The sequence below is a fragment of the Haplochromis burtoni genome, unplaced genomic scaffold (assembly GCF_018398535.1).
Source record: "Haplochromis burtoni strain Fernald_Lab_line unplaced genomic scaffold, NCSU_Asbu1 Contig_394, whole genome shotgun sequence".
Lineage (NCBI taxonomy): Eukaryota > Metazoa > Chordata > Actinopteri > Cichliformes > Cichlidae > Haplochromis > Haplochromis burtoni.
Window position 1 is genome coordinate 208,488 of NW_024582755.1, and position 15,273 is coordinate 223,760.

Sequence of the window (15,273 nt, forward strand, 5' to 3'; positions counted from 1 at the left end):
CAGCGCTATTGCTGTGACATCCCTGACGCTTACAGAAAGATGCTTTACGACAATCAAAATCTGCAAAAAGATCCAATGATGGAACCACATCTATTGACCTGAAGCCTTTCTATCAAAAACATGATGTGATAACGATGTCAGGAGGAGGAACAGGTTTACCCCAAGATGATGAAGATTTGGTGCACAGTTGCATTAATTCTAGAGTTTATCACAAGTGGAACCAGAAACCCAGAGAGTCGGTGTTCTAGCATTATCTACAGTAACTTGCAGACCACTTCCTGGAAGGTTCATAATTAACAGCAGTAGCTCCATTAAAGCTACAGACACTTTTACAGAGTGGAGCAGAGCTCAAACCAGGAGTCCATCTAACCACCCATCCATTTTCTTAAGTGCTCGTCCAATTCAGGGAGCCTATCCCAGTTATTATAGGGCCAAAGGTCAGGTACACTCTGGACAAGTCGCCGGTCTATTGCACAGCCAAACCTGATGTTTATAAGCATCGTATAAACAGTGATCGGTGAAAACACGAAAAAAAAATATTCTGGGGGAACACAAGAGCGTTTAACTTAGAAACTGTTTTAAAAGTGTACTTTTAACCTAGTAAGAAATATTTGTATGTACCAAAAAGCAAAGGACAGGAATGACTGCACCAAATTACTGCTATTCCCTGACCATAAATCCTTTTTTAATGCAACCGCAGCACGACTAGCTTGTCTAAGACATAAATCAGCGGATGTGTGAGACCTCGAGAGAATTATCTAATCTTGGGTACCAGCCCATGCAATGCAATGTCCTGACCCTCCTCATTAGTGTTTATTTTAAAATTATGTTATTTTCCTCGCCGATTTGTGGCGTTTCCAAGCTGCGTAAACCTAACGGGCGCTTGTAACCTAGATACCGCTGAGCCTTCGAGGAAAAGAGCACTGTGTCAAGTTCACCGGTTCAGAGCCATAAAAGGCGCTCACGCCCACACAGACCCTGCAAAATAAAGCAGTAAAAAATCTAATCTGAACACACTTTATGTCCCACTGTCAACGTGCTTTTGATAGCGTTCGCAGAACGTGTTAATTATTAATTTCCCCCCCCCCATGCAACAATGTAAAGTTCAAACCTCTCATTCACAAAATAACACCTGCCACTTACTAAGTAACCATTCAGTGGCCTGAGTGCATGCTTGTGTGAGAGTGTGTGACAGTGTGTGTGTGATTCATTTGCAGGCCAAGCGGTAAACAATACAGGCTTTCCTGGAAAGCCGGCGCGATTCTGACTAAGATGAAAACAAATCATTGCCAACGAGCGGCATCACCTTCCCTCTTCAGCGGCACTGCAACACCTGAGGAGGCCAGCTGCTCTTTTTTTAACATCCTCCTTTTCCACTCACAGCGCATCCAGCCCGCATCAGTTCCACAATAAAGCGTCTCTCTCGCTCTCTGCACGCTCCCAACCAACCGGCTTCCACCTCTAAAAGCAGAAATCAAAGCCTGTTGGTAACATCAAGCGGATTTAAAGTCTGGTTTTAATATTTCAAATACTTTTAATAAAGGATGGATTTTTCCACTCCGAGGTAGTCCTTCTATGTTTATATGCAAATGGTTCATGGATCGCAGGAAAATGCATGTGTCTTCTTCTTTGTTTGTTTCTCACCTTTATTGGACAGTAACAGTGGAGAGAGACAGGAACCACCCAAACCTTTTCATCCATTTCTGTGTTACTTAATAATTAATACGTTTTGTCCTTTCTTTTTCGGACTTGTGTAGTTTATTGGGCCCCGCTTCCTTTTATTTTTATAGGCGGAAGCCCAGAAACTGATAAGGGTGCTCGCCGAGCGACCACAACCATGAAGGCTCCCTCAGTCATCACGGAGAAGAGCTCAACACCTGCCGAGGACCTGAGCTGATGTTTCTGAATCTGCGTGGGCGCTGCAGGACTCTATACTCTGAGCTCTTATCAATCCCGTGCGTGACATTTAGAGAGACAACCGCCCTGTTTGACACCACACACCGAGCACGTTAGCTCACCGCTAAGCACGAGTGTAAAACAAATGTCGCAGGCTAATGTGTTAAAGCTCCTGGCACACACAGCAATCACTCCTGTGCAAACACTCCAGCCTGTTTGCTGACCCCCTTTTTTTGTTGTTGTTGTTGTTCTTGGAAATCAAACCTGAGAATCCGTTTTATATTTCATTTTTCTAGGAAGAGATTTGTGATAAATGATATTTAATCTAACCTAATCCTGCCAATCTAGCTGCTTTAAGAAAACGAGTAAGTCCTGGAAGGGGAAAAATAAATAATAGTGCTTGCTAGTAAGCTCATTTACAGATTAGAAAAAATGGCAAACACACACACACACACACACACACACACACACACTCAGAGCTTGATTGGAAATAAGTGCAGAGCAGAAGAAAGTTGGCAGCTTTGGATCACACTGCACAACAAAGCCGTGGATCTGAAAGTCTCATTGTTCACCTCGAGAACACAGGCGCTGTTGTTTTAATTGTGACTCTAAATGAAAGTAATTGGCCTTAACGGTGATAGCGGCAGACAGTCTTAAAGACGCCTCTCCTGCATCTGCAGTTATTAGCAGAGAGATCTCCGGAGAGATTCCTCGCTCTGTAAATACTGCTGTCACACACATTTTCATGAGGGAAAAAAAGAAACACAAGGCTGACAAGTGCCGCAAGGTCAGCGTCGCATTCCTTTAAAATGTCTCCTGGCTTGCCTCTCTCCATCTCTCTCCGTCTCCCTCTTTGCGCCGGCATCCAACAAGTGCGTCTCGAAGCTGTCATTCAAACGAGACAAGCAACACCTCAAATTTGACGCCCACACTTGGCAGCGCTCTCGAGGGCCGGGATCGCCTCCTCTTGAAGGCTTTCCCGCCAGCAAACAAGACAGCGGGAAACAGCCGCTCAACAGGTATGAGTCGTAATCTCCGGGCCTCGCACAAAGAATCGCAGCTATTTCTGTGTCGGCGAGAGGTGAGCTAACAGGGGGCATCCCTCTGCACGCTTCCAGCGGAGGGGGGGTGAAGCACGCTGAGGATGCGAGAGGGAGCGGAGGGAAATTAAAAAGGGTTCATTTCATATTGTGACAGGAGCTGGTTAGTTTATCTTCTTCTATCAGCCCAGAACAGAGTGAAGCTTCCTGCCCTGGCTCCTGCTCACAGCTGGGCATCGATTCAATATCACTGTTTGCTTCGTTCTAACAGTCGCACTGCCATCAAATGATGAGTGGTGTGTTATTTCAGAGGTTTTTGGAGGAAAAACAATAAATAAATAAATAAAGAGCAGCTATTGATCGTAAAAACCCCGTGAGCCTGCGTTACTTTTTCAGTTCCTTTACCGAAGCTGATTTTTCTCGTGGAGTTCAGCTACTCTCTGCTAAGCAGACGCGGTCTAATGAAAGATATTTTGGGAAGTGAATCTACGCTCAAGAGCAAAAGGTGAGGATCGGTGTCTTGCAAGTCTCCAAAGTGCAATGTTAAATCAGCCCTTTAAGGCATCTGTAAACGTAACGATATGAGCCGCTGCGTTTAACTTTATTAACGTCCATTCACAGCCTTAACTTAAAGCTACCATAACTCGATTTGAAATGCTTACTTACCACTTTTAAAGCGTTGAAAGACCTTTCCCCGAATTATATCAACCACTCATTAACCCCTCAGGCGCCTGCGCGCTCACTTATGTTGTGCAAAAGCCTTGAGCCACCTCTGGTTTCTTTGTGTTTCGCTAGCAAAATGAGAAATAGGTGCAGTGACTTGTTGAAACACGCAAATATGCATGAAAATGCAGTTTCTAAGAGAAAAAGAGAGTTGGCTCTACGCTCAGGAGGAGTAAGGAGCTCTCAGCTTTCTTGCCTATATTTTGTCTATATTTGTGTTTTTCATGGATTCAACCAAAAATGGTGTGTTTTTGTTACAGGCTGCTAGTAACTGAACATGTTCAGGTGTGAGTCACTCTCACTGCTCAGTCATCCTCAAACAGAAACTGAAACTTATTTAAAAAACAAATAAAAACATACTTCTTTTAAAGGCTCACAGGCCTACGTGCAATTAATGTAGTTACTGAATATTATTTGACACTTGTTATCTTCCGTTTGACACTTCCACTGTCATCATTTAACGTGTCACCTTGCATAAATTAGCAGTTATTAATGTCAAAATCGTTGCTCGGGATTAGCAGTTTATTAGCTTTGTCAGCTCAGCGGATGACAATGAGTTAATGTCTGTGTGTGTGTGTGTGTGTGTGTGTGTGTGTGTGTGTGTGTGTGTGTGTGTGTGTGTGCGCGTGCAAATATTGCACAACTCTAATCCAAGTTTATAAAGGAAACACTTAGGGAAAAGGAAAGTGTGTGACCTCTCTGGCTGATCTATAGTCATCTTAAACAGCGTGCACATGTAAGGCCAAATATCCACTCTACCCTCTGTGATGTGCATCACATGTGGCGATGCTGCAGGACTGAGGACGCCGGCTGAGACTACGGCTCGCTCCGATCCCTCGGGGCCCAGCGGTTGCCCCAGCTGTGGTATTTATACTGCACACACTCCCAGGTGTATAAAGTAAACACAGCCGACGCTGTCAGGTACCGCGTCGGCCAGTGGCAGGAAGCTAACCTTTTTCATCCACCAGCTGGTCGCTAAATAATGTATCAGCTCGCGGAAGTGCAAGTGAAGGCTTCCAAAGCAGCGATCAGTCATCAACAAGGAAAAAGGGAGGCTCTTTTTACTAAGCTGATGCCGTGGACGTTTTTCTCTCGCCCCTCCGGAGCTCATTCATATTGAATCGAGACCATTAACAGTTATAAGACCAGATTAAAATGCTTTATTGCATTTGAAGCGAGCCACGATCCGCCTCTGTTCACAATCAAAGCGTTCGCATTCGCCAATACGGCAGATGTAGCAGCAGACAGATTTCCCTTAATGTGACGGCGCCGAAGGGGATACATTTTCATTAATCTGCACATGACAGGTAGTTTTTTAGGTCTCTAAAAATGGCTTTAAACAGCATCCTAGACACACCTACAATTCAGCCAGGCCCACTATAATAAAAAGGATTGCTGTTTCCACCTGCAGGGTTTCTATTTGGTGGTGTGGAGGCGAGGCAGGCATCAGTCACATCAGATATGACAATAAGTGGAAGGTACAAGAGGAGCTGGGTTGGGGGTGGGTTGCAAAGCGGCTTACAGGTGCAGTCTCTGTACTTCTGTATTTCTGAAACAACATTCACAGACTTTCTCTTTTTTTTCTTCATGTATTAAAAGTATTTAAAGCTTTTCTCTGATTTAATTCCTGTTCTGCTGCAAATACGTCGTGACTACAAGGCAGACTGATACATTAAACTCCTGGATAGTGAAGCAGCATCTGCATGCAGCTGTAGACTGTGGTATTTGTTTGTTTAACACAAGGGCAATACCAGCCGGACGCATGTGCCTGGCTTTTTACTCCTGTGAGAGTTAGAAGACTGAGCAGGCCCTTTCCACCCGGTGCATAACAGGTAAAAAGTGGTAGACAAACATCTTACCTTGGTGGCTGTGTGAAGTCATTGCTGCCAGGTCGGTCAGGCAGACGTCCACGCAGTACGGCGAGTGTGCACCCAGCTCGTCGCGTGAGCGTGTGTTCACTGAAGGACAGATGTCTGTGTGTGTTTGAGTTGAAGTACGGATGTGGTTTACAGGATGGTAATCAGGAGCCTGTTAGCCTGCCAGAGCTGGGAGGAGGAGGACAGTGTGGGTTTGAATGCGTGTTCAGGCTGATCCAACACTCGGGACGGTCAAACGGGAAACAGGAAGCAGACGTCCGGCAGCAGCCAATCTCCATTAGCTTATTGATCCGGCAACTCCAATCAGAGTGGCAACTCTCTGTTTAGCACCAACCTGTGGGAGGATGAAAAGGACAATGTTTTATTTAAACGCTTCACATAAGAGAGCGCAAAGGAGAGACACCAGCTGGCCTGTCACAGGTCGGTGCTGTGTGTATGCTGCTCCATAAGAATAAATAGGAAACCTTTTTTGCAGGAGACACGACAGCAGAAAGATGCTGTTCACATGGTTTGCACTCCCAGGACCGTGCAGCACACGCAGCATAACAGCTGAGCACACGGAACTGCATTAGCAGAAAGTTAAGAAGCAATTTCCCCATGATATCGTTTCCAAACAGCGCCGATGTACTGTAGCTACATGGACACGGTATTTTTATACAGCATATGAACCGAGGATGTCAAAGTGGGCGGGACCAGTGAAGCTCTCCTTTCTGTCACTTTAAAGTTTAACTAAACATTTAACCCCTCAGACATTTCATTCAAAGAAAACGAGCCGATTTCAACGGCACGTTTCATGTTTTTTTTACATCATAAAGTAATTCTGCTTTAAAAAATGAAAGAAATCTGCCAGCACTGCTCTTCACGGCCAAATTGTAAGAAATTAATGTGTAAAATGACAGAAAAGGTTCTGTTAGCTCAACGCCAAGACTTTCAAGAAATAAGACAAAAGGTTTTTGCTAATACACAGAAAATATCCTGGGTTTTCTTTTTCATTTGTGTTTTTTTTACTGTGAATCGTTTTAAAAAAATCATAAATTTCTAAATTAGCAAAAAACCCAAAAACATTTCTGTCATTTCACTGTTCATCTATTACTTCTTTACTTTAACAGAGCATGAATGTGTCATGAAACGCTGTGTGGCAGGCAGGAGACGAGGACTCAAAGTGCAGGACTCACAGACTCAGGGGGTGAACTCAAAATCACAGCTTTATTTGCTGGTCACAGAAAAACGAGCAAACTAAGCTGAACTGGGGAAACAATGACCTAAAACTCACACAGACACAGGGCGATCCACACAGCAAGAGGGACGACACGACACTGACTCAGAGAAACACAGGGTTTAAATACACTGGGAAGTAACGAGGGGGATGAGACACAGAAGGAGGGCACAGCTGGGAGAAATCAGAACTGACGAGACAAGGGAGCAAAGTAGGATACACTCACATGAGACACAGACCTTCAAAGTAAAACAGGAATTAGCACAGACGCAAACTAGACTAGAGGAGACAGCAACTAAGAAACACAGAGGGCAGCTACTAAATACTCAGAGAACTAAACAGAATACAAGAACACCAAACTAAGACACAACACGAAAGAACAAGCTGGGACAACAAAGAGAACTAAGAACAGAATACACAAGAAACTCAAAACACTGGGTCACTGACCCAGGACCGTGACAGAATGATTGCAGCTCTTTATAAGCTGTAAAACTTATTAAAGTCTTTGGCGGGTCTATTGTGGGCCCCGGGCCTTATGTTTGACACCCCTGATATGAACAAAGCAGGAGCGGTCCTTAAAAATCCAGTATCGGCCAAGCTCTAGTACTCTATTCGATCCAGATATTACAGACAGTTATATAAGCCGTGATATTTACTGTATTGTTATCAGGTCTGTACACAAGATGACTGCAAGGACTGCTGCTAGTATCAAAAACAACACGTGCATCCTTTAAATGCCTCTCACTCGCAGTTATTTACAGCGCTGATCTTATAGTGATGCGCCAGCTGCTGACTGAGGACATATCACTTACATTACAGACAGATTTAGCTTGGTCATCTATAATTGTTGCTATAACTCTAGCAACATGCGTTTGTAAGTAGAAGTCATGAGTTAACTACAGCTAGTAAAGCATCTTTTAGGTCTTTTATTGCATAACAACAGATTGAGGCCCAAAAATAGCCAACGCAGGTTTGCACAATTAATCCTTTCTCATACTTGCAAATAAATCAGCTGGTTAATGAACTAATGGTTTCACTTTGTAAGCAGTCTTAATAAGAATAAACAACTTTCACAATACTGGAAAGTCTTCTGGCTGCAGGGATACAAAATCCATCTTAACGCGGATTTGCAAACATTTCCAACCTTAGCAAATCATCAAATCCTGCTCCTAGAAATGCACCGGTGAGTTTTCAGAGTAAAATACAGAGTTCCAAGAAGTCAACGCAACCCCGGGTTCAATGATACACTGCGAGGAGCTGTAAACCAATCAGGCAATAAATAGCTTTTCCTTGAGATAGCGTCTTTTTGACTGAGGCGCACTGGGGATTTCACAAAACTCCCCAGTAGGATGCACTGCGTTCACGGCAGAAATTGGTGGAAAGATCCCATTAAAAAGCAAAAGAGACAATGATTCTGTTATTTGCCTGGCAGGAGGCTCTTCTTTGTTTTTTGGGAGGTAACTGATTTGTCTTCTTGTTGCTTCTGGAAATATACGATTGTTCTTTTCTTTGTTTACGGAGAGTGGCCTGGATTCCTTGGGCCCGGAGCACCGGTGTCAGATGTAATAACAGCTCAGCCCTAAAGTATCAAGTCGACTTTACTACTAGTACAAAATTCAAGGGGCCAGACTGCCCGGGGGTGAGGTTGAAAGATTTGGCCGCGGAGACACGAGGGGGTATGGGGGCAGCGCCCTTGTGTGTGTGTGTGTGTTTGCAGAGGTCTCAACCGTCCTCTGAAGCAGGATGGGATGTGCATGCAAGTGTGTGTGTATGCATTAAAAGGAAAGGAGTGGGGGTAAGGGGGGACTCTCAAGACAAGAGGGCCAGACACTGCAGCCGCAGGACAAATTGGCCCCCCCAAACCAAAAAAAAGTCGGTCACTGCACAGCTCACGCACACTTGCGCTTTGTGATGGAAAAGCAAAGCAAGGATTGGTGGAGGGAGGGCACAGGCAGGCAGGGTAGGGTGGGGGGGGCTGTGTGTGTCATGCTGACACTCCAGGGGGGCTTCATGCAACACCAATCCCCCCGGGGCATCTCATCTGTCTCGGGAGGGGTACTCATATGTGTGTGTGTGCGTGTATCCCATAGGCCATTGTCCCTAAAAATGAGCTTGCTTGATGCAGGGTGACAGATCTGGGGAGACAAGCCCTGAAGCCCAAAGTGAGCAAAGAGTGAAAAAAAAACAGAGTGATGCTTCAAAATGACACCAGTATTAGCAAAAGAGAACGCATGTAAGATAAAAATAACCCTCAAAAGAAATTTAATATGCACATCACAGCTACAGATGACAGCCACAAGCGCACAAAAAGGTGGGTACACACAGTTCCTCCCCCTTTCAGCCCAAACCCAAACTCTCAAACACGACAAACGGCTTCATTCACCTTCCCAAACTAACGTTTCCCCATAAGAACTATTTCATGCGGAAGGCGACACTTTGAATCGGCCCCTAACGCGTTGCTTTGATGTCGCTTTAACGGCTCCGTACGCCCCCATTCACAAAAAAACAGAAAGATTGACGCATGCAGAGAATTACCACCGCCCATCCCGAACCATTCACACACACTCACACACAAACACACACTCACGCGGGCCCCTACCTTCATTTCAAGCAATTTTTCCCTTCCTCGCCATTAGCACGGGGAAAAGCGACAAAATGCGCACGAGCTCCGTGTTTTATCGCGTTAGTCTTTGGCTCTATAAATAGCTCAGCAACAATCGGCATAATAAACACCGCCTGCCCCCCCACACACACACATACACTCCTCCTGCCTCTCCCCCCTTCTCCCCTTGTTGCCAACACACTTCCCGCCCGCAAATAGTGCAATAAAACCGTGAAGGATATTTTGTAGCTAAATCGTTACAAGTCGCAAAAAGAAAAGAAAAGAAAAAAATAATAATTTCTACCAGGATTCAGATGTGACTCAGACTCCGAGGGGAGTCGTTTAAAACGTTCAATCGCAAGCGAGAGGGCGAAAGCGAAGATGAGCGGAGTGAAAACTTCAGCCGGACATGGTTTTTCATGAAGCCTGCCCGTGCATCGCATCCCTGCCTTGGATATCAACATCAAAGCGAGGCTACACATTCAGCCACAGCGGCCACAGGCACACCAAAACAGCTCACCTATACACGGGCCGGGAGGAGGCCAGTCGTCCCAGCATGTGTCCCAAAGCGGCTGGCCTTTCTTAAAAAAAAAAAAAAGAAAAAAATCTCTCCCATGTTAGCACTCCGAGGCTTTTTTCTCCTCTTTTCCTCAACGCAGGAGGAGGGGAAGAAAAAAATCATCTCCTGACAGATTCCGCCATACTGGATTTTTGTTACAGCCCCAGCGTCACATGGAGCGCCCCTGCATTCACCAGAGGCGGGGTCAGGCTGATGAAAATGTGATCATCTACGAGCAGACAGCGTGGTATGTGTGTGTGTCTGTGTGTGTCTCTGTATGTGTGTGTGGCAGGTTGGATAAATGCTTGTGATTATGGCCGAGGAAAATAACTTTTTCTGGGGCGTGTCCTGTATTGTAATATCCGTGCATGCGGTTCCCCGAGCGTCACATACGCGCATTACCATGTTTTTATAACTTTGTGCAGCTTTATGAGCCAGCTATAGATGTGCATGCACACACTTTCCACTTTTACTGCGTTTTTATGGAATCACGGGATCATTATCCCCTTCCTGTAGTGCACTATAATTAGACACTGTTGCAGTTTGTTGCATCCCCCCTCCCCTAAAATATTGCTTCTAAATGTTGGGATTTATTATCCTTTATTTTATTATTACTATCCTGAGGCACCTATGCTACCTTATGGCATTTATCGTGATGGTCTGCTCCACGTGATCACAGCTATATATAGCCTGCACATCTTCAGGCCAAACGTTTATGTGTTTATGTGGATGACGACATGTGCATAGACATATGTGCGTACGTATCTATGTTTAGTTATATATGGGCATGTGTGTGTGTTTAATTTTATGCACGGTGAGGAAGCATCATCATTTTGTGATGCTTGCATAATGGCAATAAAGAGTCTTGGATCTTTCATTTTTCTGGGTTGTGATCATTAATCTGTTCTTTCGTGTTCTGCTGATTGACTTCTATAAATGACTTATTCTAAAAACCTTATCTTAGTTTATAGAAGCTTTATCTGCCTTAGTGTCATTACTACACTCCAAGAAGGTTCTAGTAGTAGCAGTACTGCAGTGCTATTGCAGTAGGCCAATAGAGTTTTAAACTGGTATCTGAGCACTTATGTAAAAGCAATACTTGTTGCTGCAACAGAACAAGAAAGAGCTTGAAGAACACTGATGTCAGTCTGTAGACTGAGTTCCAGTCAGTGTTGACTGACATCAAAAGCAGAAAGAGACCAAATCCTCAACAGTAACCGAACATTTCATAATGCGTCATTAATCTATTTATGTAGTAATTACTATGTGACAGCAGTTTTCTGCCTGTAATATTTCTAGCCTTACTTCAGTTGCTCAACGGCAGCAAAATGGAACAAACATTTTTATCCAATTCCTGTGCATTGCAACATGAAACGCCCTCCATGCTGCCTGCTCTAATCCAATATGCTTTTATTTCTATTACTCTGTATTTGATTGTGCATCTCAGCAGCCACCCACAGGCAAACCTGCAACACTACTGCCTGCCTCAGCTGACTCAATTACTGTAATATGCTAACCAGTCTCTATATAGGCTGCATCTGAGGGCGGAGACAGCGTTATTATTCACCCAGTGTGAGTAGACTACAGAGCTCTGCTATGATTTCAGTCTGCTCTAATAACCCTGAGGCTGCTCCGGTGGCTCGCTGAAGTCTGCGGAGACGCTTTGGAAAGATTTGATTCTGAAGTTGTTATTCAGGAAAGGAAAGAAGCTCATTTTTTATTTTCATGAACATTGCTCCAACACAAATATTTTCAACATATTTGAAGGAGAAATGTTGATTCAAAATTTTCTGAACTTGTCTCCCAGGCTGTCATGTGACGTGCAATAATTTTAGCCGTCACATCAAGCAACTAAGCCATTATTTATCTAGTATGTAGATGTTTTGAATTTTCCCAACATGACTGAACTGTCAATATGTGGGTCAAGTTAAAATCTAACCCTACCTCCAGGTTTTATATGGCTCCAGGCTTCATCAGTAAAGCACCTGTTCTAAACTTTTTTACCCATTACCTTGAAGAACTACACTCATCGGCCACTTATTGCCATGTACACCTGTTCAACTGCTTGTCAGCACAAATGTTTTATCAGCCAATCACATGGCAGCAACTTCACAGAAGATAATGCACAGCGGCTGGGACCTTAAAGCACACGGCTACTGCAGCAGAAGACCACACAGGCTGCCACTACTGTCAGCTAAGAACTGGAAACTGAGGCTTCATTTCACACAGGCTCACCAAAAGTGCACAAATTAAAGACTGAAAAAAGTTCTTTATTTCTGCTGTGACAGGTGGTAGGGTCACAATTTGGCAAAGACTAACATGAAAGCATCTATGCTGCATCAACAGTTCAGGCTGATGCTGCAGTAATGGTGTGGGGACATTTTCTTGGCACACTTTGGGTCTCTTACTATCAACTGAGGATAATTTAAAGGTCACAGCCTACCTGAGTATTGTCCCTACCGTGTCACACCTTTGTAACCACAGTGTTGTGACTGTTACACAATATATGTTAAATGTGTTAAATTACTCTACCTTTTATTACTTTTACCTAAGCTCAATTATAGTTTCGTTCCAACTAACAGGCTTTTCAGATAGGGCTACTTTTATTTAACACATTCCTTCTTCCTCTTTCAGTTTATTTGCACCATTTATAAATTTAAAGTACTTTTAATATTGGCTATTTGGCTAGCATTAACAGTTAGCCTACTTTTACCTTAGCCCGCTATTTAATGCGTTTGTTTGTTTTTTGTTGAATTATTCACGTGTTACATTTTCAAACATAATTAATCAACAGTTGCAAATTTCAGTCTTTCGCTCCTTTTAGGTAATTCAGTTGATTATGTGTATAATTTACACACAATCAACTACTTTATATGTTCTTCTAGCTGGCCTGCTATTTAGCATGCAATATTTTTTATCTAATATTAGTGTAACTATTTTAGCAAACATACACAAAATTTGTCACATGCTTTAAATTATTATGTATTTTTCTATTTTGTCTCCAAGTAATTTATAATAATTTAGAATTACATAGCATCATACTGGTAGTTTCTTTTATCATTAATGTTGGATGGAGTTGGTTCATTATCATTTTTCATTCACTCTCCTCCTCTACAGGGAGATCAGAGGTCAGGGTCCACCAGCAAGTCCTCGCCTTGCTCAAGGGCACCTCAGCTGGGGCAGATGCTTAATTGCCCCAGCTGACCTTCTCTTTCTCACTGTCAAGGTTTTCACTGCCGTCAGTAGACCTTCTTTATTAGTTTTAACTCGGGCCAGCTTTGTGCTGCTCCACTACGACTTGCATTTATTAATCAAGGTCGCTCCTCCTTTGCAGCAGGCCCCTGAGGGACAGCTGTATCCATAGCAACAAAAGATGATCATTTAGGGATGAGCTAGGGAGTTTCAGTTACGTAAGGCAGTCGGACTTGGAGGCATCTCTGATATGCTCGTGTAAGGTCTTTGGAGCTGTTGACCTTCTTTCTCTTTATGTATGCAGACATAAGATACATTTACCATCTAATTACAGAACTTAGACATGACTTTCCAGTTTAATTAATATCTTTCAGGGCCAACTGCAAAATCATACCTTTCTCTACGATATAAAAAATAAATAGAAAATAGAAAGGCAACTACCAAAAGTTTTTTTTTTTTTTAAAGTCAAGTTAAGAGTGAAAAATAATGCTAATGGCTGGTCTGACTAAACGTTTGTGCCACAGTCTATCCAGTAGTTTATTACTTTTGTCTTGAGCAAAATGACACGTTTTGTTGGTAGCTGAGCAAATGCAACGAATAAACAGCTTTAAAAGTTGTGTTAATAAGAAGAATCATGGCTCTCGGTATATTTGGAAGGTAATATGCCCTCATTGTCTCATGCTCTGCACAAAAGCACAGAGTTTATACTCGTGTTGTCAGGGAGCACAAATTGCTCTTGGACATCTGCATCTGTATTGTTTGTGTACAAGCTTTTGCTGACGCAGACATGCATAAAACAGTCAAAAGTGCGTGTACGAGCAAGTGTGTGAGTGCGTCCAGGGCAATGATGTCAAAGCAGGGATTAGATTGGCTTATATTGCCCAGAGCAGCACATTTGCAATTCAGCGAACACACTCGAGTTGCCAAATCACTGATTGTGTTAACTGTTTTGCATCCAGGGGAGTAGCCATCACCTCCTTCCACTTTAGAGTTTAGGTCATGAGTGCTTCTTTGGAGCATGATGTGTTTAAAAGCATCGGTCCAAAGAACCTTACATGGTTCTGGCTAAAAACACAGATCCTGAGTTATGTTGTTCCAAAAATACACCATGTTTTTTGGCCAGAGGCTGGGAAGAGGAGTAGTAATCAGGCTAGAAAGTCAACAGGCTGGTGAGCATGCAGGGCCTGCGCAAACCTCGGCTGTGCTACCACAGCAGACACATCACACACGGGCTGTAGACCAGACCACTTGCAGTGCACACACAACTGGCTGTTAGTGGTTTGTGAAGGGAAGCCGTCGTCTCACCCAGCGCGGTCCCACATGAGTCAGTCGCAGCGTGCAGACAAAGCTCGCAGACCTCAGTGTCATAAAGAACCTCGGCAGCCATGGAGAAAGCGCTTCTGAACATCTTCACACCGCATTTGGCAGCGTGTGATCGGCCTGCGCAGCCACAACTTCTAACGTATCGGTGGAATTATGGCGTTTGCAAAAAAAAAAAACATCAGGCCCTTCCAGGTTTCCTTGAAACAGGAGCGTTTAAGAGAGAAAAGAGAGCAAATGAAGCCATAAAGAGTTCTTGTTAAAAAGAAGCAGAGCCGAGGCTTCTTACAGTCGAGCCAGTTAGTCTAAAAGTTTCCATCAAAGCCCCGCTGAGCTGCATGGAGTAATTACTTCTCACACAGCAACAGCTCCCAGGCCTTATTACTGATACTGTTTTTATGTGCGTGTGCATGTGTGTAAAAGGTGCATGTACTGCACGCGCTCACTCGTGGCAGACGAATATGCCTCCATGTCCCATTCAGGCAGAGTGTGCGTTTCCATGTGTGTGCCTATAAAGTAATAGCACCCCAGATTGTCCTGCTTTTTACACATAAACCAGCTTGCTGGGGCGATAAACTGAGAAATGTTGTTCTGACGGGTCGCTCTCGGTCTTAGCTGTCCTGATGACGGCAGAGGGGAGCCCACCCAACATGATGTTCCAGAGCATCTGGGTGTTAAAAAAACAAAAAGCAGACTTAAAAGCCTTTCTGAAGAGCACTCCTAGCAAGAAGAAAAACAAATCAGGCCATCTATTGGCACAGTTCCCAGTTCACAAGATAAATCTGAGATATTGTGAGAATCAATAAAGTAACTGGTCTGATCATTTTTGGCTTTTTGGTGGTTTCAAA

General features: G+C 43.8%; 1 protein-coding gene across 6 annotated transcripts in view; it reads right to left on the minus strand.

The window, feature by feature from the left end:
* The window catches only part of LOC102312396 (histone deacetylase 4), an 84,563-nt gene extending 74,342 nt beyond the window's left edge, over nt 1-10,221 (minus strand). For 5 of the 6 annotated variants that reach the window (XM_005945502.3, XM_005945501.3, XM_042212820.1 and 2 more), the window contains exons 1-2: nt 9,875-10,221; nt 5,519-5,870 (exon numbers count right to left, since the gene is read on the minus strand). In XM_005945502.3, coding sequence (XP_005945564.1) covers nt 5,519-5,540 — 22 coding nt within the window. In that variant the 5' untranslated portion in view covers nt 5,541-5,870; nt 9,875-10,221. The other variant, XM_042212816.1, reaches the window with a different exon arrangement.
* Nucleotides 10,222-15,273: the final 5,052 nt, after the last annotated feature.